The sequence below is a fragment of the Heptranchias perlo genome, chromosome 32 (genome assembly GCF_035084215.1).
Source record: "Heptranchias perlo isolate sHepPer1 chromosome 32, sHepPer1.hap1, whole genome shotgun sequence".
NCBI lineage: Eukaryota > Metazoa > Chordata > Chondrichthyes > Hexanchiformes > Hexanchidae > Heptranchias > Heptranchias perlo.
This window is the reverse complement of record NC_090356.1, coordinates 22,955,348-22,982,205: the sequence shown is the minus strand read 5'-3', so window position 1 is coordinate 22,982,205 and position 26,858 is coordinate 22,955,348. Positions and strand designations below refer to the sequence as shown.

At 43.3% G+C, this 26,858-nt stretch overlaps 1 protein-coding gene across 1 annotated transcript; it reads right to left on the bottom strand.

The window, feature by feature from the left end:
• Positions 1 to 1,546: 1,546 nt before the first annotated feature.
• LOC137301176 (claudin-19-like) lies at positions 1,547 to 15,354 on the bottom strand. The gene is made up of 5 exons (XM_067970630.1): positions 14,889 to 15,354; positions 13,260 to 13,424; positions 11,893 to 11,977; positions 5,920 to 6,066; positions 1,547 to 1,935 (listed from the first exon to the last, which is right to left on the bottom strand). The coding sequence occupies exons 1-5, from the start codon at positions 15,109 to 15,111 to the stop codon at positions 1,887 to 1,889; spliced, it is 669 nt and encodes a 222-aa protein (XP_067826731.1). The 5' UTR covers positions 15,112 to 15,354; the 3' UTR covers positions 1,547 to 1,886.
• Positions 15,355 to 26,858: the final 11,504 nt, after the last annotated feature.

Sequence of the window (26,858 nt, the reverse complement as noted above, 5' to 3'; positions counted from 1 at the left end):
CTTGGGCTAGAAAAGGAAAGATGAACCAGCATTCTCACTTCTGATTGGCAGCTGCCATGAGCCCAGCTGAAACGTGCATGTGTTTGGGCCGCGGGTGAGGACAGGATGAGGCTTGGCTTGAACAGCCTGCCATAACTGAGTCTCTTTGGCTTTCACATGAAGAATGCCCAGCCCCAGCATAAGCGAGCATCTTCAGGAGAGAAGGGGAGAAATTGCAAAAAAAGGTCACGCAAATCCTGAACGAAGACAAAATGAACCAATAGGCCTAATGGGCACCCCTAACTGTGAGCTTGGCTCAGTTGGTACCATTCTTCCCTCTGAGTCAGGACTGAAGCACAGAGGCCTGGAGTTTCCTCTTTGGGCACAACCTGGAAGTTAGAAGCAAAATTGCACCCAATGCTGCGCTCATTTTGCCGATGTTAATTTTTGCCCAAATCTCCTCCCAATCTCATTAGAATACGCCCCAACTTAAAATGGGCATAAATCAGGGTAAACAATCAGAGCCCAAGGAAAGCATTGAACTCACACCAGTATGTTAACTCCCTAAGCATGAAAATTTGGGTTTCAACTCATTTAATCATTATTCCTGCACATCAGGCACTTCATGTTTCGGAACCTGCAATCGGGGGAAGCTTTTCAATTTTTAATGTGACATGTGCTTATGCCATAAAAATCCATTCGAAGAAACAGAAAATACAGAGCGGGTCACAGTGAGGATAAATGTTTTATAAATGTTCCTAAAATTGCAATTAAACACCAGAAGAAGGATTTCTTTCCAACTGCGCCTGAAAATCTGGTCGCGATATTGAGAAGCCCCCCACCCAATCCTGCCAAACATGTGCAATTGGAGAATACTCGCATCGGAGAGCTGAGGGTGTGGCCCGTTTTGTGGACGAGATTCATTTAGATGAAGAGTTTAATGGATGGACGTCACTTACGCCCAAAATTCCGCGATCTTTTAAGCCACATAATTGGTTTGCGCCCAGATTACACATTTCTCTGGGCACAAATTCGGAGGAACCTCTAGGCAGTAATCTAGAAATGACACTTCAGTACAGCAGCAAGCAAGTGCTTTTTGGTCACCTGTCCTAATATCTCCTTATGTGGCTCGGTGTCAAATTTTGATTAATAACGCTCCTGTGAAGCGCCATGGGACATTTTACTACCTTAAAGGCGCTATATAAATGCAAGTTGCTGTTGCTTTATTGTCAGAGATGCTAACTTTCAGATGAGATGCTAAACTGAGGCCCCCTTTAGGTGCCCATAAAAGATTCCATGGTACTATTTGAAGAAGAGTTGGTAGCTCTCCTGCTCAACTAACTAACTTTCTTCCCTCAACTAACACCAGATTAATTTGTCATTCATCTGTTCTGTTTGTGGGACCTATCTGTGCACAATTTAGCTGCCGTGTTTGCTTACATAACAACAGTAATTCCAAAGTGATTCATTGACTGAGAAGCACATTGAGATGTGCTGAGGAGGTGAACGGTGCTATATAAATGCACCTTCTATCTTTCTCATTCCTGACTTTAAATAAATACTGAGACACATTTCATTCACCTTTATTAAAAGAAAACATTTTTTCTTCAGCATCCAGTACAACAGCTGAATTAACAACATTCAGCATACACGAAAATACAATCTTCATAAAGCATATATAATCAGAGAATGTATGTACATTTGAGTTCTAATTCCAGGCCGTATATAAGCAACAGTGAAGAAGGGAAGGGGACTGGGCTACACAGTGTCCTGCACATTGTCCTAGGGTCTAAGTACGTTTTTGGTAAAGACACAGAACTTTACAATTACATTCTTTTAAAGATTGCTCACGTGAAGGAATCAAACACATTTGTGCCGATGTTACAAAATCGCAGTGCACGGCCTCGCTACAAGTACTGCTCCCCCTTGGCAGGTGATGTTTTTTTAAAATTTGATCTGGAATTTAAAAGAAGAGACAAAAGGTCAGAAAAATGTACAAGCTCTCCAACAACACAGCTTTAATCGTGTAAATTCGTAACGAAAGCACACTGGCAATCTGCCGGGTGATCTGCTCTGCCAGATTACTGCCCAGGCAGTGAAGATGAAAGTCTACCCCATTGTGTGAGACACACAGCACAGTAAAGGAGACAGAGACACAGCACAGCGAGGGGATAGAGAGTAGAGGAATGGCAGAAAGAGTGGGAGAGACAGCACCGTGAAGGAAATAGAGAATGGAGAATTGGAGAGAGAGCGAGAAAGTCATGGCAGGATGAGAGAAATGAAAATTAAGAAATAGCAGAGAACAAATGACAGAAAAACAGAAAAAGTCTGTTTTGCTAGTGGGAGGTGTGTTGTCCACTTATTGATGGTAACAAAGATATAATTAGTAAATCATTGGAATTTGGACCAAGAGGTACTGGAGCATATCTCAGCCCTAGCGAGTGTACAGTTGCCCTATTTATTCTCCTCTCCCCACATTTTTTATCCGTCTTTCATTGTCAAAGACAGGATTTAATGTTTGAAACCTTTAATGAGAATTGATTTTGTACATTTACACTGAGCTACAATTGATTTCACCTCTGAGACCTGAGTTCAAATCCAGCTGAGTCTGGTAAGATGAAAGTCTCCTCTCCCGATGGCTGTAAGAAGCCCACATGAAATGAGTTGGAGCAGACTCAATCCAGTTCCTAGTGTCTATGGGACAACACAAGACTGTCCCTGATGTCACTAATTAGCAATCTCATTTAGAGCGGCCACAGGATAGCTGGCGGGGAGTGGTGCAATTGAACAGGGATGTCCAACAACACTCAGCCCCTGAGTCCTGGACATCCAGCAACTCCAAGACAAAGCAACTCAGCTCTATTTGTATTTATATTTCTTACTCAGGGGCCCAAATGTTTGGAAAGGGCTGTTCTTAGTGTTTTTGCCTCAATGGTAGATAAATCCCAGATCAGAACACCAAAATCTGTTAGTATCAGCAACCTGAATTGATGGGAACATAGCTTTAAACTTAATGTGTAGTCCTGAGACTCCATGGTACATATCTATGTGGCCAACAAAGCAAAAAAGCATGGACATCCTGGAATGTGGGGTGTTTTTCTGACATTGGGGTTGAGGTGCATTGTTGGCAAAGAGAGGGCTTTACCATGGGGTGTAAAGTGATGATTGATTCTGACACTGTGAGCCTGAAATGGGGAAGTACATCATTCCCCAGGATTAACATCCCTCACCTTGATGAGCACAAAATTCACCAAAAAAACACGCTTTTGAACCCAATACTGGTTTGCCCAGAAACATTTTCCAATTAAGATTCCTGAAACCAAATGGGAAACATCACCAATCGGCAGATGTCGATGTCACAACTCAACCAACGCAAACTCAAGAAAACCAGAATAAAGCATAGAACTGAAACCTGTGCTTTAGATAAAAGTGATTTCATTTTTAAAATGCACTGTGCCCGGAGATGAAATTTGATAATTGGATTTGCCAAACGCAATGAGCTCATTGCTAAGGAGGACAACACCCTCTTGAGAAGTGACTGGAAAGCTTAAACAGCACCAAAGTACATCATCGCATCACTTGCGAGTGGTCACCATGATGAAGATGGAGTGTGGCTCCTCTCACTCTCATGAAGAAAAAGCTTGTCAGACATGAAAACAGCGTCCCTTTAAAAACGCAGCATTTGTGCAGCACCATGTGTTTGGATGGGAATTCTGTTCAGTGGGTGGTGAATGGCATTAAGGGGTGATCTGATGGAGGCCGTCGGGTTTGTGAAGGGTTATGATAAGGTAAATAGAGCTAGATTGATTGCAGTAGTTGGTGAGATGGGTAACGAGAGGACACAAAAAAATTTAAGGGAGGTTAATAAAAATCTTTATGCAGAGGGTGGCTAGAAGCAGTCTTTAAATATTTTAAAGGGAGTCAGATAGTTGCTTTAAAAAGAGAAATATTAAAGGATATGAACATAGGAAAAAGAGTAGGCCATTCAGCCCCTCAAGCCTGTTCGACCATTCAATTATATCAGGGCTGATCTGTACCTCAACTCCATTTACCCACCGTTGATCTTTATTTCTTGCTACCCTCACCTATAAAATATCTGTGGATCTCAGTTTGAAAAATGTCAATTGACCGAGCACTCACAGCCTTCTGGGGGAAGAGAGCTCCATATTTCCACTACTTTTTGTGTGTAAAAGTACTTCCTAATTTCACTCCTGAATGGCCTGGCTCTAATTTTAAGATTGTGCCCCTTTCCCCCGGCAGAGGAAATAGCTTTCTGTATTTACCCGATCAAATTCTTTTATCATTTTAAACATCGCAATTAGATCACCCCTCAACCTTCTAAACTGAAAGGAACACAAGCTAAGTTTATGCACCAATGGGGAGTGAGCAGGAGAGTGGGATTAGACTAGATAGTTCATGTGAAGAAAAACACTAGTACAGGCTTGATGGGCCAAATGGCCTGTTTCTATCCTGTAACATTTTATGATTCTATGAATGGGATGTGGTTTGTTACTCTAGAATTCTATACTAGGACCAACAGTTGGGCCTAGATCAGAGCTACATTTGCTTGATGATCACTGTATCTCTCTGTACCAATGGTGATGGACCTGTTGTGTACTCCCAACACTTTCTGATTTTTATTTATATATTTTGCCAACCAGTGCCATTTTAAAAAAATATATTAATCCTTGGGAGATGGTCATCACTGGCAAAGCCAGCATTTATTGACTATCCCTAATAACTGAGTGGCTTGTTAGGCCACTTCAGAGGACAGTTAAGAGTCAACCACATTGGTGTGGGACTGGAATCACATATAGGCCAGACCGGGTAAGGACAGCAAGTTTCAATCCCTAAAGGACATTAGTGAAACCAGTTGGGTTTTTATAACAATCCGACAGCTTCATGGTCACTTTTAATGATACCAGTTTTTTATTTCCAGATTTTTTTAAAACTGAATTCAATTTCTCAAACTGCCATGGTGGGATTTGAACTCACGATCTCTGGATTACCAGTCCAATAACACTGTAAGTGCAGAAAGCACAAGTGCCCATAGGGGGTAATTTTTGAACATTTGGTGAACTCAACAGCCCTGGGTCTAGAAAGTAGAAGAGTCCAGCAGGGCTCCCCCTCCTAATCGCTATCCAGAGAGCCCAGCTGCAAAGTACAGGTGCGTCGACATTGGGCAAGGACAGGATCGGTGTTGGATGCCCCACATGGTTGAATAACCTGCTAACAACCATTGTCCAAGCCCATATGGCCACCTGGGTGAGTTGCCAAGGCATGCCTAGCACCCTTAAAAATGTACCCGAGGACGAGGCATCACCTACAGGAGAAAATTGAGAAAATCAGTTAAAAGAAAGAATGAAATGCATTGGGGACCTGATATGCATCAGTTGCACATTTCATTTTGGTGGGGTTTTTTTCATGAAAATTTACAAAGTATAACAATGTGAATAGAAATATTTTAAAATTATCCAGACACTTCCTTCATGTGGTGAAAGTATTGTCAGTTTTAAGTAAGGTTGCTAACTCTGGTTGGATGTATTCCTGGACGTTTCATCACATGACCGCCCACCTCCAACTGCCCCGCCCCCACACTCCCGCCATTGGTCACCCGAAATGTCCATCCTCGTGGCCCCCGCCTTCCCAGGCTAATTGGAGAGTAGGCTCTTCATTACCCAATTGCATGATTCTTGACTGTCAGTCATCGCCAATATTTTTATAACTAATAAATGGAAGTGTTCAATGAAAATGAAAAAAAATCACACAATTTTTTAAACGCCCCTATGATTTTTCTCCCGAGTTGCTGGCAGCAATGTCCTGGAGATTAGTCTTTAATTCCTGGAGATGCCGGAACAAATCCGGGAGGGTTGGCAACCCTAGTTTTAAGATGCGGCCTGCGTGTGAACTAATTTTGTGTGAGTTGTGTTTCAGACGTACTCTTTGACAGCGGATGGTTGAGAGGATCTGTAGTATGACTGGCCCCTCCTTTCTTCATTTGGACAGGAGCAGCAGAGGAAAGATCCTCCCAGAATGGTGAGGCTTGCAGCTGCCCATCCCACAAACAGGGCCGAACCAAACTCATACCTGCAAAGGGCAAAGGACAAGAGGTCAAAGTTCACCGTGTGGACTATTCCATCCTTGTAACAAAGCAAACATTTAGACCTAAGTAAAATGTTGCTGTACTGGAAAAAAAGCATAGGTTTAAATAAATTGTATGCTAAAATAAAAATCAATACATTAGTGATGAGGTAGCTAGGCCCTCCTCAAAACATTATTTTCTTAAGACAAATTTTTAAACTTACAGTATTTTTTTTCATCTAGTATTTCCCCTCCCCCTTTCTCTCTCCCTGCCCTTAAAGTACTGACTCACACTGGGTTATGGTTCCCCTCTAGCACCTCACCCAAGAGACCATTTGTTAGTGGATTTCTCCCGTTACTGTCGCAACTATGGGTTGTTAATCCATCAACAATAACTTCCGTTTGATTCTAACCAGAGTGGTTATAAAATAGCAAGTTTAATAAATTGACTTACAACAGAATTGCACTACAGCTGTCTTCAACATTACATTCAACAGTATTATAGTTATAATACAACTGTCTACAGATTGCATTAAATAACAGCAATCAATACAACCTGATGGACTTCCAACTGTCCCCTCTTGAGAGCTCTAACTTTTGGGAGGGAGCTCGCCCTGCCTTTATATTATTCGGCTGCGTTATTCCGTATGTAAACACCGATGGTCTTATCTCATGGTCATAAGTCCTCCCATTGTGCTGACGCCATGTTAGCAATTCAAAATAAGCTGTTTTACATAACGAAGCTAATGACTTCTACCTCCATCTCTGTTTACAAGCTGTTATGTTCCTCAGAGGAAGCATCCTTCTTATCTGAGTACAGCCCCCCCCCCCCCTTATTCGGCCTTGCACGGCCCCACCAATGTCAGTTTCATAGCAACCACATCTCCTGTTTTGGGGTAATCCACTTTCTGATGTTAATGTTATCTATTCTGTGGTCTCCCTGATGTTTGGCTGTGTGAGCTGTCCTTGTTCTCTCAGAGATGCGGAACTTATGCCCTCCTATTTTTTATGCTTGTTTTAAACCATATTCTTACATCCCCTCCTCTTGAACCTGAATGGTATTACTCTGGTTCAATTATAGCATCTAGAAACGGGCCATCTCTTGATCTTTGGATGTTTATAGTTCTAAAGTGTCAGCATGCTCTGTCTCTTACAAACTGTCGTTCATACACACACCGAGACACGACTTCGTCCCCTTCTATTAACACCGCCCTCTTGCTAAATGTTTGGGAGCTTTATGCGAGCTATGCGAGATGGGATATGGCTCCTGGTTCCACCCAAGTTCAATTTTCACTTTATTCCTCAATTATCTCCTTGGTCTTGCCTAAGAGCATCTCGAGTTTACGTAAGCACAAATAAACATATACATATTGCTTCTAAGTTTCATTTGGTTAATACAGAAACCTACAGTGTATCATATAATCAAGAAATCATGGACTTAAAAGATTCTCCAGCTCTCCTTTTACTAATATCCATCTTGTGGATATTTTTGCTAAGTATTATTTCTCCATAGCCCAATTTCATTGTTAAGTGAAAAGAAACTAACACTGAATTTTGGAAATCTAAATTACTATGTCCCTCTTTACTTTAATTTCAGTCCCTCTGATTGGTACCAGTGTTTCCTGATTGTTTCATTAATTAGTCGGTTTCTCTATGGAGCCTGTGTCAGTGCCTTGTTAAAAAAGGTTTTCTCACTCTCCTGAGCCACATTAACCATTTCATGTCGTGCTGTTGTTCAGTGACTGAGCATATCTGAGACCCATTCTTCAGTGCATCTTCATCACGCATTTCCGCATTCTGGTCACCTCACACGCAACATATCACAGGATATTAACTTTTTGCTGGCCAGTTTCTTTTTCCTCATGATATTTCCGAATGTGTTTTCCATGGCACACACCATATGTCCAGTAAGATTCAATCCTGTAAGAACAACTGCTCTGTTTAAAAAGTGGTTCCAATAGTTCACCTTTGTAATCTAGTTCTTCATCCTGGTCTCCGTTTCCAATTGATGACAACATACATTAGTCTCTTTAATGTCCACTGTAGCCATTCATGGGCTTTCAGGTTACCTTATCAACAGATCGGGAGGTGTTTGGAGGTCTTTGCTTATCTTCCCCTGCATGGTCCTGATTCCTCAGGTAGGGGCCAGGCTACCGAATGCAGTTTTCTCACTGTTCAGTATAGGCAAGGACACAAATATCTCCACCAGAAAGCTATCAATTTACTATTCTTAACTACACTTTCCTGACTTTCACCAGATTGTACATTTATATTAGATTGATATCTTTTGGTAAATCATGCCCAGGTGATTTATTTACTCAACATAACCCAGAAAGTCCCATTTGGTGCTGTAATTTCTCTGTTTCTATCTTCGATCCTCATTCACTTCCTCTCATCCAATTTTACACATCCCATTATATTACCATTTCATCTCATTCATGAGCTCTGAAGGATCTCTACTGTCCAATACAATATTTACAGTTTGTTCCAATATGCCAATACATTTTTTGTTTATTTTATTTAAATTCTCCTTTTCATTATCCCAATTCAAGAGCATTATTGTTGGACTGACAGGACTTGTCAATGTACAATTTTATTTTGCCCCCCACAAAATACCTTGATACACAGCATTGGATAGGAACCATTTAGACTGGACTTCTTTTATTTTAAAATATAATTTGATTATCCCCTTAAACTACAGGTAAATTTTCCCAATTTGAGTGCTTGAATAGCAACTCAGATCAATTTATGTTATCAGTTCCAATTTCAGAAACAAATCATATCCAGGCTTTGTGGTTTTACAGTAGAGACAAAAGTGCTTGTAATTACTCTTGGATAGTAATCTGCACCCCCACCCCCGCCTCATAAGCACTCTGTCTTGGAAAATAAAATGGGTTAAAGCAAAACAAATCAAAATGTTTTCAAAAGAGGAAAAGCAACTTGGATCAAGGCTGATGATTGCTTTTCCATCTCTATGTAATTTTGAATTATTGAAATCTAAGTTTTAAGTCTTAGTCCAAAACGTCACTGTGCTGTGACATTTGATATCCGCCAATGTCTGCAGATAAGGTCTTAATTTCTTAACACCACTGGATCGATTCCTGCACCAACACTTTTGCAGTCCCGAAAACCATGGTCCCCTGTTTTAAAAGAAACACAGAAAATTCATTGTGGCTCTCTTTGAGAGCCCAAGGGGTTAAAAACAATAAACCATTCATTAATTTTCTTCTGTCACCCTTCAGCCAAGAGAGGACTCCATGCACGTTTCTGTGAATGAATCTAATTACCTCACTCCAGGGGGAATAGTCAACAAAGGGAGCACAAAATTATGCCCAATATTTCCTTCTATCACATGGGGAAATATCCACTTACATTAAGAAACTTATTTCAAATAGATGCAAAGGTTGTTGCTTGATGAATTAAAAACAGATGTCAGTGTCCTTGGAAAAAGTTAACAGCTTAACAGAAATATAAACAACTCACGCAGTGTGCGACAACACAGCATTCACATAAATTTTTTAAAAACCTTTCGTGTCAGGGAAGATAATATTTCAGTTCATTCATCTTATTTTTAGTTCGTCCAACTTTTCCAGATTGTTGGCATAGAGACAGGAGATTAAGTTTACATTTCTTCCACTTTTAATCGAAGGACACTTTAGCCTTCACAACTAAACAAAATCTTTGTAACATTACGCAAAAGAGAACACAAAGCAAACATTGCGAAAAGAAAGCACTTACACGGGCTTTTAAAACAAAGCACACACTCTGCAGCTAGTAACATTCTACTGATTTTTACATAATTCCTTTACAGCCTCTGTCTGCTGTGAAAGGAATCATTTTAACTCCTCGTCCTCCTGCACAATTTCTTTCCCTCTTTTCTTTTGCTTAGAACATAAACCTTCTGGTGCACTCACCATGGTTATTTTTCTCTCTCTCTGTCTCTGTGTCTCTGATCTCTCTGTCTAATTCTCTGTCTGTTTCTCTGTCTGTCTCTATCTGTCTCCCAACACTGGTTATTTTTAAACCTTTAAAACTGGCGCCCATTCAGGGATGTCATTATACGAGTGGATTTCTCCCGTTACTGTCGCAACTATGGGTTGTTAATCCATCAACAATAACTTCTGCTTGATTTTAGCCCGAGTGATTATAAAATAGCAAGTTTAATAAATTGACTTACAACAGAGTTGCACTACAGCTGTCTTCAACATTACATTCAACAGTATTATAGTTATAATTCAACTGTCTACACATTACATTAAATGACAAGCAATCAATACAACCTGATGGCTTTCTGACCATCCCGTCTTGAGAGGTCTAACTTTTGGGAGGGAGCGCACCTTACCTGTATACCACTCAGCTTCGTTGTTCTGTATGTAAGCACCGCTGGTCTTATCTCATGGTCGTAAGTCCTCCCACCGTGCTGACACCATGTTAGCAACTCAAGATAAGCAGTTTTACATAACGTAGCTAATAACCTCAACCTCCATCTCTGTAAACAATTTTACAACACCAAGTTATAGTCCAGAAATTTTATTTTAAATTCACAAGCTTTCGGAGGCTTCCTCCTTCCTCAGGTGAACGATGTCGAAAATCGTTCACCTGAGGAAGGAGGAAGCCTCCGAAAGCTTGTGAATTTAAAATAAAATTGCTGGACTATAACTTGGTGTTGTAAAATTGTTTACAATTGTCAACCCCAGTCCATCACCGGCATCTCCACATCCATCTCTGTTTACAAGCTGCTATGTTCCTCTGAGGAATGCATCCTTCTTATCTGAGTACTGCCCCCCAATATCTGGCCTTGCACTAACCCACCAATGTCAGTTTCATAGCAACCACGTCAACTGTTTTGGGGTAAACCACTTTCTGATGTTAATGTTATCTATCCTGTGGTCTCCCTGATGATCTGCTGTGTGAGCTGTCCTTGTTCTCACAGAGATGCTGAACTTTTGCCCTCCTATTTTCTATGCTTGTTTTAAACCATATTCTTACACCATCCTTCATCCCTGAGCCCAGATAGTGAATGCTGGGTTTTGACAGTGGAGGGTGTCGCACCCTGGACCAGTTCTCAGCTGATATTCACACACAAGCACGTTCCAGCAGGGATCGGTAACAGAAGCAGGAATTCTGGCCGATTCATCCTGTCCCAACCCAGAAGGGCCTAAACTGCTGCCTCGGTTGAGATTAACCAACTCAATCCAGTTACTAGGGTTGCCGACCCTCCAGGATTGTCCTGGAGTCTCCTGGAATTAAAGATAAATCTCCTGGACGCTGCTGTAAGCAACCCAGGAGAAATTTCATTGAAAAAAAAATTGCATGGGTTTTTATTTCATTTTCTTTGAACAATTTCATTTGTTAGTTACAATATTGGAGATGGGAAAAAGGCTGTTTGACTGGGCGGGACGGATGGAGGAGCCAGGTCATGTGATGAAACCTCCAGGAATACGTCCAATCAGAGTTGGCAACCCTAACAGTTACGCCTGCTGGAAAGTGCTCATATTTGGATGCAGACAGCATTGGACTTAGTCGCGATGCCCTCCAGTGTAAAATAGCCAGCTGATACTCACTGTCTAGGCTCACACATAAAGGATGCCCATTTGGATGAGGTGCTAGAGGTAGAAGACCAACATGAGTCAGAGCCTTTAGGAGGGGAGGAGAGAAAATGTTCTGTCCCTAAGACTTGTGCCAACTTATCTCGAACTTATATTATTCATTTTCTACTCCTGTTTCTGTGGTCGGATGAAATCCACTCCAGCGTCAAAAATGAAAACTGAAATGTCAGAGATTGTCCGATCTGCGCCATCGCTGACCCAGTCCCTTCTCAGTGCTCTGTACCTGGCATTGACCGGTGTTAAAGGGTCAAAGAACTCATTTGAAACTTTCGTTGCGTACCAAGATACCGCCACCAGGGTGCAGAGTCCTGTGGAGAACAGACAACAGGCAGGAGTCAGTGGTCAGTCTTCAGTGTGGAATCGAGTCAACAGCAAACATGTGATAAATTAGCAAACTGCAGCCTTTGCAGGATTAAAAAGTGCCAGACCTGCTATCTGACTTATGGCACTCTTATTTATCTTCCTAACTAGACACACCTCGATGGCTCAGATGAACCGCACAGACCACAGAGATCCCAGGTTCAATATGTGCTGAGCTAGACAATCCCAGCTGCATTGGTTGGGACACTAGAATTGGCCTTTTTGTCCATGGGTTAGGAAGGGGTGGGGGGGAGATCCAGTCAGACTTTCCTGACCTCTATACAGTGACTCCTGCTGGAAACTCCACATATATGGACCTCAGGTAAGATCAAGCTCCCTGTGGTTGAACAGTCTGCTAATACTGATAGTCTAGGCTTATTCATGGAGAATGGTCACATGGAGGGGGGGTTACTGGAGGGGACACTACCCAAGGGAATTAGCCCCTAGTGTGAACCTTTGCCTTCAGGAGAGATGGGGAGAACATTTGGGAAAATATTAAAGCTACATAGAAACACAGAATACTTTGGTAGAAGACCAACAGGATATGGGAAGATAATTTATCTGTTCTACGGTAACATTATTAGCTCACTGGCTCGCTGTGCTCTCTCAGTAATATCTGTTAACCCAGGTGAAGGGCCAAACCCCACAGTGCAGGACATCACCAAAGACGAAAAGAGTAGGGAAGACATTGAGGTGAATCAAGTCATTTTTAGATGACTCTGAGCTTGGGTTTTAAAAGCCTGCAGATTGTAGGAGGGATGAAAGATTGAGAGAGGTCAGGAGTTCCACAGTTTTGAAGTGCTTGAAGAGAACAAGCTGGAGTAGGGGACAATGGGATGAGTTTTTATTTTAAACACAGTGGTGATTCCGGGAAGAGAAAGAGAGTGCAGGTGAGGCTATTTGGTGCTTTTAATGAACAAGAGAGGCACACTGAGCACAGTCCCATCAATTGAAAGTAAACAAATAATTGATGCAATCACTATATAACCAGACTTTAGCAATTCACAATTATGTAGCTAAAGTTATTAAGTCTGGCAATCTTCATAAGCTTCGAAACATATCCAGGGCATCATAACAATGATAGAAAATGTCAAAGTATGATTATAGCTTCATTTGTCCAAGCCAACTTATTCAATGCTTCTGCTACAAAATTATCTGACACGATCCCTATTTTTGGAAAGTGCCTCTTTTAATAACTTGGTATATAAAAGAAATAATCTTGAAACTGACCAGCCATGAGGAAAAGGACCCCTCCTGAGATCGCAATCCTGCTTTTGGTGAGTGGGTTATTGTCTCCTACTTTTGTGCATTTCATTCCCACCACACTCACAATGATGCCAATAAATCCAAGGACAACGGAAACAATCATTAGGGCCCGGGATGCCTGGATGTGGGCTGAAAGATGGGAAAAGGCACAGAGTGGGAAATAAATAACAATGCACCATTCAGTCCTCTCCGGGAGTATCAGGAATTCTTTTAAGTTCATTCTACACAATACAATGTCACCAATTCAATTCACAAAATACGTAGATAAAAATAACCGTTCATAAACCCTTTCAAATCTAAACTTTCATCACACAAAAAATGTAACATTTCCCCAGTTTAATTTAGTTTTACAATCAATTGTTTTAACCATAAGATTTCCTTCTGAACACTTTAAGAATAGAATTACTAAATCAAGATTTTAAAATGTATTGTATATTGTACTTTATTATATATTAAAAGATTCAGTTCAATAATTTATTTGGTTATTGTGGATAATGTATTTTTCAGTGCTTCAATTTGCAAATGCACTGTAAGTATGTCTCAGTCTCAATTTTTAGTAAAGTTTAGTTATTGTGGAAACTTGAGGCAGTTAACTGTATATGTGACAATCCTGCGTCACGCTAAGTAACCCTAAAGCAAAGTGAGAAAAATATCCCTCCCCCCCAGCCAAAAAAAACCCTCCGTGAAAGTTTCAGACCGCCCCTCGTGGTTAAAGTTGGAGTCTGAGTTGGAGCTTGGGATTTGATCCCAGGAACGCCACTCCGCCTCGGGCTGTGTAAGGTTGCCAACTCTGGTTGGACGTATTCCTGGAGATTTCATCACATGACCTCCCGCATCCAACTGCCCCGCCCCCACACTCTCTCCATTGGTCGCCCGACACATCCATCCTCGTGGTGCCCCGCCTTCCCATGGCCAATTGTAAAGCAAACAGACTCTTCCTTCCCCAATTGCATGATTCTTGACTGTCAGTCAAACAGCCTTTTCCCCCCATCTCCTATATTTTTATAACTAATAAATGAAAGTGTTCAAAGAGATTGAAAAGAAATACATTTCTTTTTAATGCCCTTATGATTTTTCTCCCTGTTGCTCCCACCAGGAGATTACATTTTTAATTCCTCGAGACTCCAGGACAATCCTGGAGAGTTGGCAACCCTAATTGTGAGGATATAAAAGGGCTGGCAGGTTTTAATCGGTTTACCACAGTAATCCCCTGCTGAATAATCGGTATTTCACTGGAATTAATAAACAAATAAATACTTGCGAACTTTCTCACATTTGGGAATTAACTATGTTCATTTATTAAGAAAGCAAATACCAAAGGTTGCTCATAAAACGAAATCAACGTGTGCTACAATGGCCCAAAATGTTTTGGAGGCAATGTTTAAAACGGTTCAATTTCACAGAAGGCGCTGCTCATTTCAAATTCCTGTCAATTTCCATTCTAAACCTAAACCCGCTTGTCAATTTCACTGAGAAGCGAGGGCATCAAACCAAAGACTAGCACAAGTCACACCACGAATAACGGTCTCACAAACACACACACAGCCGCTCAAAGTGAAGGCGCAATCCTTTTCCCTTTGGTCCTGTACTTACGCTCCAGCAGCAACAGCGAGTCGTACACTTTGCATTGAACTTGCCCGGTGCTTTGGGAGGCGCAGGACATCCAGAGACCCTCGTACAGTCCCACGGCGGTGATAATCGCATCCCCGGCGTAAGAAGACTGTTTCCACTGGGGTAGCGCCGTGGTGGAAATTATCCCCACCCAGCCTCCCAGCGCCAAGAAATAGCCAAGCAGCTGAAACCCTGAATTTGCCATCGTAAATTCCAACCCTCTCCCTGGATTCTTTTCTTTTTCCCAGTTCCCGTTCAAACTCCAGTCAAGGGGTAATTCTGCAGTCCCTGCAGGGTCTCATCAAACTTGATCAAACAGACGGAACTTCAACTAAGAGATGGGTAATGGTGGGAATGCCCCACAGATTGATAACGGATTTTGTCTTGTATTGTACCAGACAGCTGGCAGTTTGAAACACAAGGGCAAGGTAATAAATTTCTCACCAACAAAGCCTTTGACGCGTTGAAAGCAGATGGAGCCGGCCAAAGGCGATTGGCTCCCTTTGCATTTCAGTAACACCCTCTTGGAGATGTGAAATTAACTGAATTTGGTTGTCATCGAAGAAACTACCCCAAAACTGCCACATAGAGTCAACCTGCATGTTGTAACTGAATTAAATATGTCTACAGTTTCAGTTTCTGATTTTATTGTGTTAAAACATTCAGTAACTTGTTTCAATTTTTCTCCTGCCATCACTGAGTTATGGGTCCACGGGCCAGAATCGCTTTCCCATTGTTTATGTTGTGAGTCGAGATAGTAAGTGTTGGCGAGCTGTTCAACCGTGAAGGCAATCACAGCCTGGACATCCACATCCGTGCACCTTGCAGCAAATGGAGGGTGGTGTGGGGAGGAGGGGAGGGGGATAATGATCAGGAACAGCACATTTTCCCTTCCCCCCGGCTATGGGATGCTGAGGTCAATTGTTGTGTCCCACCTGTTGATCCGAATGAGATCAGCTGAATCGGCGCAGAGCAGGGATCAAACCCAGGACCTTCTGGTTATGCTCAGCACTGATGCCCCATAATTTAACTGATCTTCGTTATCGAGGCTACCTGTGTGAGGTGCCGGACGGTTGCTGGAGCCCATGAAACGCGAGTTATGGGTCATCACTCACAGGGCAGCCCACAATTAGAGAAGTGACATTTCCACTGAGTACCAGAGCCTGGACACTCAGGGGCCAGAGCCTGGATTCTCTGTCTGAGATGGAAATTTGTTTCAGGGAGACAAAAACAGCAGTGCAGCATCATTTCATATATCTAGCGTTACAGCCCACCTGGTGGTTAAGATAGGGAGTAGCCAAGCCATACAGTCCAGGCTTAGCAGCAGTAGGAAGCAATGCAATTGCCCTCAGCCCCCTTAGATTAGGCTGGGCAAAATTGGCCACGGTTCCCACTCCTGGTGGCTATCCAGTGACCCTTGTTGGAAATGGGGGTGTGGACATCAGATAAGGACATGATTAGCCTCCGTTGTGATGCCCTACATGGTAAAATAGCCTGTAGGCACTCAGTCCAAATTCAGGATAAGAATAGTCTCTTGGTCAAGTTATTGGAGGATATGCTAGGCCTGTGGAACCAGGATGTCACTCTCTTCAAGAGAGGAAAAAGTAGGTGGAAAAAGAAGAAAACCTGTCATTTAACATTCTGGCTGTGAGAGGTGTGATCCTCAGTGGGCTGGTCGGTGGGGTGGTCGGCGGGCTGGTCGGTGGGGTGGTTGGTGGGCTGGTCTGTGGGCTGATCACCGGGCTGGTCGGTGGGGTGGTCGGTGGGGTGGTCGGTGAGGTGGTCGGTGGGGTGGTCGGTGGAGTGGTCGGTGGGCTGGTCGGTGGGGTGGTCGGTGGGGTGGTCGGTGGGGTGGTCGGTGGGATGGTCGGTGGGGTGGTCGGTGGGCTGGTCTGTGGGCTGATCACCGGGCTGGTCGGTGGGGTGGTCGGTGGGGTGGTCGGTGAGTTGGTCGGTGGGGTGGTCGGTGGGGTGGTCGGTGAGTTGGTCGGTGGGGTGGTCGGTGGGGTGGTCGGTGAGTTGGTCGGTGGGGTGGTCGGTGGGGTGGTCGGTGGGGTGGTCGGTGGGCTGGTCGGTGGGGTGGTCGGTGGAGTGGTCGGTGGGCTGGTCGGTGGGGTGGTCGGTGGGGTGGTCGGTGGGGTGGTCGGTGGGATGGTCGGTGAGTTGGTCTGTGGGGTGGTCGGTGAGTTGGTCGGTGAGTTGGTCGGTGAGTTGGTCGGTGAGTTGGTCAGTGGGCTGGTCAGTAGGGTGATTGGTGGGGTGGTCTGTGGGGTGGTCGGTGAGTTGGTCGGTGGGGTGGTCGGTGAGTTGGTCTGTGGGGTGGTCGGTGGGGTGGTCGGTGAGTTGGTCGGTGGGGTGGTCGGTGGGGTGGTCGGTGAGTTGGTCGGTGGGCTGGTCAGTGGGGTGATTGGTGAGTTGGTCGGTGAGTTGGTCGGTGGGGTGGTCGGTGAGTTGGTCGGTGAGTTGGTCGGTGAGTTGGTCGGTGGGGTGGTCGGTGAGTTGGTCGGTGAGTTGGTCGGTGAGTTGGTCGGTGGGGTGCTCGGTGGGGTGCTCGGTGGGGTGGTCGGTGAGTTGGTCGGTGAGTTGGTCGGTGGGGTGGTCGGTGAGTTGGTCTGTGGGCTGGTCAGTGGGGTGGTCGGTGAGTTGGTCGGTGGGCTGGTCGGTGGGCTGGTCCGTGGGGTGGTCGGTGAAGTGGTCGGGGGGGTGGTCGGTGAGTTGGTCGGTGAGTTGGTCGGTGGGCTGGTCAGTGGGGTGATCGGTGAGTTGGTCGGTGGGCTGGTCAGTGGGGTGATCGGTGAGTTGGTCGGTGGGCTGGTCAGTGGGGTGGTCAGTGAAGTGGTCTGTGGGCTGGTCACCATTACATGAAGTGAGGACCTTCCTTCACAGACTACAGCTTCTCTCCACACATCACTGCCTTTATCACTGAGACTCTATCTCCCAAAGGTCAACTCTCCTATATTTCCTCAGGAAACTGATCCTTCTTTCCCAGCAGCCTGCTGTTTCCCTCCTCCAAACTGCACTTCCCTTCCCTGCTTCCCTTTCCCAGGAGACCTCTTGTCTCTTGAAGACTGGTCTTAGTCACCATTAATAAACTGCAACCAAACCTTAAATAATGGAATATGCAGCGAATAATGAAGAGAAGTTAAGTAAATGGCACCTTCACTCCTAGCACTGCAAGAGCAACAGACAATGATGGTCCAACAGATCCAACAGTGTCTGAAAAGAGAACAGACTGTTTCGAGTAGAGATGCTTAGTCAGAATCGGAAAAGGAAGAGAGTGAGTTCCCTTTTTAGGACTGACCAAATTAAAGAGGAAAAATGTGCTAACTGAATTGTGGGATGATATTCCAAGGTCATCCGAGTGAGGTTGTGAAAAGGCATCAGGAAAATAAAAAGGCTTCTCAGTTCCGTTCGTCCATCCCCTCTTTGTTTTGGTCAGTCCTATAAAGATCGGTTCATGTGCCTCTTCCCGCACCATTGTCTGGATCCCAGTGTTTTTCACGGGAGACACCAATTTATATATGGTTCCTCCAATCTAACCAGCTGCTCCCAGTCCAGTCTCCTCTACGGTGGGGAGACCAAAAGAAGAAGGCTCAGCCACTTTGCTGAATATCTCCGATCTGTCCATAAAAATGTTCCTGGCCTCCTGCCACTTGTCATTTCAACCCCTTTCCCATTCCCACTCCCGCTCTGACCTCTATCTTTGGTCTCCTGTGCTTTGTTGAGGAACGTACTTAATTTTCCTGCCAGGCACTCTACAGTCATTTGGTCTGAACACCAACTTCAGACGTTAGCTGTCTCCCCCCATTTTCCTCCCAATTTCTCCAATTCATATTCCACTGAGCCCCATTCCATTCTGGAGCTGTTCCCTCATCTTTCGTCAGTCTCATGTCTTTTCTCATCCAGACTGAGGCGAAATAAAACCGATTTCGTATCAAAAAATGGAACTGTTTGATTTGTAATGTGGACTGTAACTATTTAGTATATATATTTATATATGTAATGGTCAGTCTCCCAAGTCATTATACATGGGACATAATTTTGACTTTGCATCAATAGAATGAAAATCAGGAGAGATGTATAACAAGCGGCTGAATTGATATTGTCCATTTTACACTAGCGCCCAAAGTCAAAATTATCCCCCAGGAGTCAAAAACAAATGTATTTTTCAGGTGAGACAGGGTTAGAGAACAGGGGATATCTGGACCATGGTTCACAGATGTCAGACTTTTAATAAAATGTAGGCAGATGTATAGTATAAAATATAAACTTTTTCAAGTCATACATTCAGTTTTTATTTTTATATAATACTTTAATTTAATATAATTATTTATTATGAAATAGTAAAACTTACCACAATTTGGGAAGCAGAGAAGTAGAGTTAATTGAAGCATAGGAGTTTAACTGCAGTACAGGCTAAGGAGCGGGGAGGTGCAAAACGGAGGCACTTCAGCACTATCACTAGCAGGAGGGTGTAAACACAGTGAGAGAAGTTTACATAGGCAACTTCCATTATAAATGTGACATAGGAAATATAATGGAAAAGTCAAAACAAAAATATGGCAAAAATGTGACAACAAGAAATCTTGACAGGAAGTGCAAGTCACCATAATGTTTTTTTTTAAAGAAATAGATAAAATGTTTTTATATATAAATAATATATCCTTAATATATAAAAGCGGTGACCCTGAAAATTACCAGGGAGACCTCTCAATCTCCTACTGTAACTTTGGTGAGTGACTGCAGGAATCCCCAGAGAAAAGGCATAAATGGCCATATTCAGCCATTTCTCTGGGCGTCCCGCCCATCTCCTGCCAAAATTTAAGCGGCAGAGTGGGAGAACTCCTGCAGAACGTTAGGGCCTGTGCTGTGCGTTTCCTATCCGTCACTCTTCTCTGTTCATAATCTTCGCACTTCAATTATCACACAGAAATTTCTGTGTCACCCCTCAAAAAAATTATAAAGAAGCAATGTCCTCATTTGACGCAGGAGCCAGAAAGTCTGTGATCTCTGAGTGACCTTAACAATCACACTTTAAAAAAATTCAAGCCAGGGTTGTGAATTGAAATCTGTAGAGCAATTAAACGCTGATGTCACCCAGTATCTACTTAACAGCTACTAGACTTTAGGTCCTTAAAGGAACAAAGCTTCAACTTAGCAGCAGAATAATACATGCCTCATTATATCGATAAACATAGTCACGTTTCTTTTGAAAAAGGGGAAAAAATCCAATCATTTCCAACATATAAAGAAACTTCTCCAGCAACAGAAGATAGCTTCTAATTAATTTCAGGAAAGCCAATTTGTTCTCTAATTGACCTGCAGAATCTGCATAAGAACAATTAGGTTTTAATTAACGCAGCAATTATAATTTATGGCTTTAAAGGGACACACTAAGTTACATACAGCTGCACTTTAGCAAGGGAATAATACATTGTGCATCACATGGTAAAATAGTCCTGTCATTCTAAAATAATGTATCCTCTGACCTACAATGAGCAACACCACAGGAGGTTTGCTAACATTCATAAATATGGCTGGTCCATTGTGGAGTGAAATCAGGAAGCGATTTTTCACACAAAGGATAGTGGAAATCTGGAATTCTCTCCCACAAGAGGCTGTGAATACCGGGTCAATTTAAAATTTCAGGACTGAGATCGACAGATTTTTGTTAGGTAAGAGTATCAAGGGATGCAGAGCAAAGGCAAGTAAATGGAGTTGAGATAAATGTAGGTGAACCATGATCTGATTGAATGGCAGAACAGGCTAGAGGGGCTGAATGGTCTACTCCTGTTCCTATGGGGAAAAAAACTGGTGAAATCTGATTGTCGCTCTCATGGAATAATCCTGTTAAAGGGGCAGGACTAGACTCTAGTTTGTATGTGTTATGAATTCCAAGCCACCATCTTACATTTTGTCCTCGATTCATTTATTTTGTTGCATTTTTTAAGAATTAGTTGGTCTGTGCTCAATGCATCCATCAACTCTAAACCCTTTAGTTATAGGCAGATTTGATTGAATGAAAAAGTTCCCTCCCCACAAACTTTTGAGCTGAAGTCCAAGTACAAGGTAGAGCTCCCTGCAGGACTTATGCGGCACATGGATTAGTCCAGCTCAGTAACCCCTTCATCGCCAGTCTCTTGTTTCTATAGCTGCCATATAGAGATGTGTTCAACCCTTTGGAGAATGTATTTAACTCAATACCTCACAGAATAGACTGAAAAACTTGAACTGTTATATGATGAGGGGAATTCAAAGTTAAGTGAAAAGATTAAAATAGAACCGTTTAATCCAATGGCTGGTTCTATCATTTATTTTTCTCTTCAGTGCAGTACTGAGGGAGTGCTGCATTGTCTTTTGCTGTTTCTTGGACACTGCTGTGTGCAAATTCGCTGCTATATTGACCTACATAACAGCAGTTACTGCACTTCAAAACTAATTCATTGACTCTGAAGCACTTTAACAGGTCCTGAGAATATAAAAGGTGTTATATAAATGCAGGTTCCTCCTTTCTTCCTTCATATGGGGACAAGGTAGTAAAGTGGAAAGGTTTAAGGGAGAAGGTTCTACAATGTGGGGCCAAGATGGTCGGTAACCAAAGGACACAGATTTAAGCTAATTGGCAAAAGAAACGGAGGAGAGATGAGTTCACATTTTTTTACGCAGTGAGCTGTTATGATCTGGAATGCACTGCCTGAAAGGGTGGTGGAAGCAGATTCAATAGTAACTTTCAAAAAGGAATTGGATTAATACTTGAAAAGGAAAAATTTGCAGGGCTATGAGGAAAAAGCTGGGGAGTGGGACTAATTAAAGAGCCAGTATGGGCATGATGGGCCGAATGGCCTCTTTCTGTGCTGTATCATTCTATGATTCCATGATCTAAATCTCCTTCACAAAAAAGTTTTAAAATACTCTGTAGCCAAGAAGCAGGCAAATGACCTGCATGCAGGCAGCTGCCAGTGACTCCTCTCACTCATTGCCAGGAGACGCCAGGCTTTGCTCAAGGCTGATTCTTCCTTCTAATTTATTCCCTTTCCTTGCTGGTAGCTTGTGTAGCCTTTACTCAGTGTTTTCCATTCAATGACATCTGAATATAACAGGATTCGATTTGGTATCTGCAGTCAGTCCCTGGCACTGACCCCACTAATATTTCCTGCCACCACACTGCCAAATCTTTCTTTGCTACAAAACGGGAAACACAGTGACTTTATAAAGACTCTGCACATACATGTCTTTTACTGTTGTATTTGATTCAGTTCCTTGTAAGACACAGACCTGTTATTACCCCCTGTTGTCATAGCTATCCAGTAACACAATTGCCAGTGTTAGCTTGCTGGGACAACAGTGTGTGCCACCATGGAGTCCAGGGATGCTTGTTTAATCTCAACTGCATTGTTATAAAGAGGCATTAAGTCGAGGCGTGGGGTATACCTTTACGGAGGTAAGGAAAACCTGAAGGATTGTTGCCAAAGTGTGCGATGGAATGAAGACTTTGGAGCAACCAACTCACCTGTCGTCCACACCATGGGAAGTGCAAGGCCTGGAGAGGCCAGTAGGGAAGAAAAGCAGGAGAAAAAGAAAGATTGCAATCATCAGCTTCTTATTTAACAGCCCTTCTCTTTATGCTGCTCTCTCCCTCTCTATCCCTCTGTGACACCCTGTGCCACATTTCATGCCTGCAGCCCAGAAGACAACCCTGAACCCACTCCCAGACCTCCACAATAGCTGCTCCACAACCAGGCAACATGGGGTGGGAGAGAGTGATGTGAGGGTGACTCATACACTGATCTCCTTTCCCTCACCCACTCAACCATGGGAGCTATTAGAAAACTCCCATGAAAGGGGATGAGTTGGACGAGGAACTTGTGCCCTGGCATTCCAGTGCACTGCTCTGATAGTTTCTCAGCAGTGTTACAACTTTGATATGGGTCAGTACGCTATTCTGCCACATTAATGTGCATGATCATTCTCAATGTCAAAGATGTGTGGCAAGCTTTAGCAAATCCTACGTGTTGAGTGACCTTTCAAACTCTGAATGCTGCCTGCAGTTTGGTGCTTTTTACATGGAGCGTGCATTTACTTAGAGTCGCCCAGCTCCATTACATATCAAAATGAATTATAAAGGTTTTATAAGGCAGCACCACCTCCCTCCCCTTGGATCAAGTTGCCATCTGCATAGGTGTGAATTGGAAAGTTTGTTTTTTGAGTGAAGTGGATGAATATTTCTAAAATGGAAACTGGGCACAGGGAGGGGATGTTCTTTTCCTGTCTGTGCAATTTTTTGTACGCTGGATTTTACATTTACGTTAGATCCATCTCAGCCTTTTTAACGCAGTTTTTAAACACTGTTTCTCTGTCAGCATTTCTACCAAGCTACTTTTAAGTGAGCTGCACCCACCAGGAACCAGGAGTGCATGTGTCAAATTATGTAGCCCCGCTATAACAGTTAGAAAGAAAGAACTTTTATTTATATAGCACCTTTCACATCCTCAGGACATCCCAGCCAACATGGTACTTTTGAAGTACAGTCACTGTTGTAATGTAGGCAAAAGCAGCAACCAATTTGCGCACAGCAAGGTCCCACAAACAGTGATGAGATAAATAACCAAATAATCTCTTTTTAGTGATGTTGGTTGAGGGATAAATATTGACCACGATACAGGGAGATCTCCCCTATTCTCCCTTAAATCGTGCCGTGGGATCGTTTACATCCACCTGAGTGGGCAGATAGGACCTTGGTTTAACATCTCATCCGAAAGACAGCACCTCCAACAGTGCAGCACTCCCTCAGTGCTGCACTGAAATATCAGCTTAGATAATGGGCTCAAGTCTCTGAAGTGCAGCTTGAACCCATGACCTTCTGACTCACAGGTAGGAGTGCAACTGCTGAGCCAAGGCTGACACCATGACCCCATTTAGCAGTGATATTGCACACTGGGATTCACTTAGTATTCTCACTATGCATCCTTTTGATGCAAAAGGCAGTAACAGGGTAATGACTGCATTAAAATAACACAGAGAGGAATTTAACAGGAGCCTTGGGCACCATAACACAGAGAGAATTAAATCTACGAAAGTCAATTCTAACAGAGATTCATATTTCCACTTATTCTCGTGTCTAATGACTTGGAGCTGTTAGTTATTAATGTTTTCAATGAATTTTCACCAACAGCAAAACAAACATCGCATCTCAATTCTAGATCCACCTCCTTCCCTACCGCTATCCTGTCCCCACCTCACTGCCCCCTATCCAGTTTCAATTTACTAAAAGCTCTCAGCGATTTCAGTCCCTAATTTTCCTTTTCCAAATTTCACTTTGATTTTCTTGCCTCCTCTCCTGAATGTACTGACTTTTGCTGGGATACGATTACAGGTGTCAGCTAAGAGGAACAGTGAGTGTTGGAGGGGCCATTCAACTAAGTGGGGCATCACTTTTCAGCAGGGGTCGTTGGATAGCTCTCACCCTGACTGATTTTTCCTTTCTCTTTCAGGATCACTGAGGCCAATTCTAGCTCCCCTACTGCTCCCCCTGAGATCAACTAACTCAGCACGGACCAGAGGTGGAATCTGGGACACCCCTGGCCTGTGTGGCTCAGTGTCACACTGGGCAGTGCAGTCACCAAGCTGAGCCACCGAAGGAGCAAAAGAATATCTTCTGGTAGCGATGTGAGCAAAGGAAAGGTTCACAAATGTTTCCAGTCCCAGTCCATCAATGGGTGGAATATGCTTATTTCCATTTAAAGGTTAACCAGGCACACTTAGCTTAATGCTGGACTTTAATTGCTCTGTTTCTACATTACTGTTAGCTATTAATGTCTGGAACAAGGTGAAAACTGCAAAACTAAGGGAACAGCTGACACCTTCTTGCAACAAGTGTACAGATTTGTCAATTGACTGAACCATCAGTTAACATGACAGAAATTATTTATGTTGTGGCCTTTCCTTTATCTCCACCAGTTTTTGCCCCTTCTTCTCCAGAAGTCATTGACTCCCTTGCTTGATGCACTTCCACAGATGCCAGTCATCCTTTGGTATCTTGTCCAAGTAGCCAATCTTTAGCTGTGATCTTGGAGAGTGAGTATTGGAGGCTGTTCGACCATGGGGACCTTCACAGCCGGGCCTGATGCCAACAGGCGTGCCTTTCCAGTGGGGGAGGTGGGTCACAGATTGGGACCCGAGATGGAAACCCTGACACACTTTCTCCTCCCTAACCTGGGGACAGTGAGGCCAGCTGCTCCTCTCAATGAGATCAGCTGACACAGTACTTGCCAGGGATCAGATCTGGGGTCCTTCATGGTCGACAGGGTTCTGGTATTCACTAGCTAAACTCAATCAACAGTACCTCTTTAAATTCTCTCCTAACTGCACCCTGTTCACATTCGATTGCAAATGCACTGATCAATGGGAGAGTTCCTTTGTAGTCTTAAAAGAATGAACCAACATCACATGACCTCTGTACGCCAATACAGTCAGTTCCCAGAAATTAACCGATTCCTCTTATTAGGTCTGACAGTAAAAATGCATCAAGGATTCAATAGGGTAGATACAGAAACTATTTTCTCTGGTGGGTGAATCCAGAACAAGAGGGCATAACCTTAAAATTAGAGCGAGGCCATTTAGGAGTGAAATCAGGGAGCACTTTTTCACACAAAGGGTAGTAGAAATGTAGAATTTCCTTCCCCAAAAGTCTGGGGGTGCTGGGTCAATTGAAATTTTCAAGACTGATAGGTTTTTGTTAGGTAAGGTTATCAGGGGATATGGATATGTATCAAAGGCTGGTAAATGGATTTGAGGTACAGATCAGCCATGATCTAATTGAATGGTAGAACGGGCTCAAGGGGCTGAATGGTTTGCTCCAGTTCCTATGTACCTATCACCCAATGTAGTACACCACCTGGTGTAGAGCACTGTTCGGTGTCACCGCCTGGTGTGTATACAACCTGATGTCACCATCTAGGTTAGTACACTGCCTATTCTAGGACACTGCTGAGTGTAGCATACTGCTTAGTGTAGTGCAATGCCTGGTGTGGTCAACAGCCTTGCGGCACCATTAAATGTGTAGTACACCGCCTGGTGTAGAACACTGCTGAGGGTAGTACACTACCTGGTGTTTTATACTAATAGGTGTAGTACACTTCCTGGTGTATTCACTTCCTGGTATAGTACACTGACTGGTGTATTCACTTCCTAGTGTAGTACACTGACTGGTGTAAGTTCACTGTCTGGTATAGTATACTGACTAGTGTAGTTTCATTTCCTGGTGTAGTACACTGACTGGTGTATTCACTTCCTGGTGTGGTACACTGATTAGTGTAGTTTAATTTACTGGTGTAGTACGCTGACTGGTGTAGTTTCATTTCCTGGAGTATACACTGCCTGGCACTGTACATGATCTGGTATAAATGCACCAGAAATCTTCATGTTAATCCCCAACCGTGCAAAGTTAGCTGATCTACGATGCCATTGTGATAGAAGAGCTGCATTTCCCTTCCATGATCCTGGGCTAAAGAGAAGCAAAGTAACAGCTGGGATTCCAGCTCCTGATTGTTATCCAGTGACACCTGCGGAAAGTGCACATGTAAATCTCAGATGAGGACAGGATCCACCCATGGTCAAATATCCTACAATTAGTTACTGCCTAGGCACATATGAAAAGATTGGCTACTTGGGCTAATTACCAGGGGGCAACCCCAGAAAAATTCCAAGAGTTGGTGTCTTAAGGAATGGATATGGGACTGAAAATTTCTTGGAGTGGGAGTGGTGGGGGGAATTGGTTGAAAAAAGCATCACATTAATACTTTCCTCATTCCCACCCCATGACATAACAGCAACACCACACCAAGCACTCCCCAGATGGAGGGCCGGAGAGTAAAACACATTATGTTGTCCGCAGACAGTAAAACTAGTGCTGCAGAGTATGAATTCAACTTGGGAGTATCTTATGGGCGTTGT

Coding starts and splice junctions, on each gene's coding strand:
- LOC137301176 (XM_067970630.1), bottom strand. CDS start 15,111: ATGGCAAATTCAGGGTTTCAGCTGCTTGGCTATTTCTTGGCGCTGGGA. Junction 11,978..13,259: donor GGTCCTTTTCCTCATGGCTG/GTCAGTTTCAAG, acceptor TGTTCTCCACAG/GACTCTGCACCCTGGTGGCG. Junction 1,936..5,919: donor CAACCATCCGCTGTCAAAGA/GTACGTCTGAAA, acceptor TTTAAATTCCAG/ATCAAATTTTAAAAAAACAT.